Source organism: Bison bison, unplaced genomic scaffold (genome assembly GCF_000754665.1).
Source record: "Bison bison bison isolate TAMUID 2011002044 unplaced genomic scaffold, Bison_UMD1.0 scf7180017833525, whole genome shotgun sequence".
Taxonomy (NCBI): domain Eukaryota; kingdom Metazoa; phylum Chordata; class Mammalia; order Artiodactyla; family Bovidae; genus Bison; species Bison bison.
This window is the reverse complement of record NW_011472013.1, coordinates 10034-10967: the sequence shown is the minus strand read 5'-3', so window position 1 is coordinate 10967 and position 934 is coordinate 10034. Positions and strand designations below refer to the sequence as shown.

Below are 934 nucleotides of genomic sequence, written 5' to 3'. Positions count from 1 at the left end.
GAATATATTAAAAATCAGAGAATCACACATTTTAGATAAGTGAACGGATCTCAAAGTTATAACAAAGAAAGGAAATAAAAACAAATGGCACAAGCAAAAATAGCGCTGTGTTACCTTACGGTGTTTTGAACAGTCAAATATTTCTCTCGTAATTCAGGCTGACTGCCCAAAGGCAAGAAAACTTCAATATAACTGTCTTTCATGGTCCTAGGAGGCAGTCCTTTTTGTGACTTAGCCAGGAAACTATGAAGTAGTTTTCTTTCCTCCATTGCTTTCACATGGTCTCTGAGAAGAAAGGATACAAGCTTCATGAAACACAGGAACCTGCTCTCCCACAACTTCAGTGCTATACAGGCCAGTCAGACACCATGAAAGGAGGAAAGAGCAGGTCTGGACCTACCTCATCTCCTTTTCCTTCCCTCCCTTCCCACCTGCCACTTGGTGAAATTAAAAATGTCTTTTGAAATTTCTCAGCCTAGTAGATAAGAAAAATACACTTATAAGTGATACAGATATATCCAAATGAACGATACATTCACCCTCATCAAAAAGTGTATTGAAAGAATAGAATCTTGGAAATCAAACTAAAAATACAGAAATGGACATAATAAAAATATATATTTTTTAATATATATGTAAATGAACTAAAGAACAACATGGCCACTGAACTCCACATTCCCATTTCTCACCTGGACAAGTCTCGTTTTTTCTGTGCCCCAGCTCTCTCTCTCTCTCTCTGCCTTCAATTTCAGTAAAGAGAGACAGAGGAGGAAAAATGGAGTATATCCAAAAGAAGTTTGGAAGGCACACCAAAAGGTAAAGAGGAAGATAATATGAAAAGGAGACAGAAAGGGAAGAAAAAGAAGAGACGATTAAGGTGGAAGAGGAGAGAGACACAAGGGGATAGGGAACTAAAATATTCACAGTATCATTC

General features: G+C 37.6%; 1 protein-coding gene across 1 annotated transcript in view; it reads right to left on the bottom strand.

Moving 5' to 3' along the window:
* Positions 1-934, bottom strand: part of ACOT9 (acyl-CoA thioesterase 9) — a 29225-nt gene that overhangs the window by 21791 nt on the left and 6500 nt on the right. The window contains exon 3 of the mRNA XM_010832548.1: positions 115-285. Within this exon, the coding sequence (XP_010830850.1) occupies positions 115-285 (171 nt within the window). The remainder of the gene's footprint in view (positions 1-114; positions 286-934) is intronic.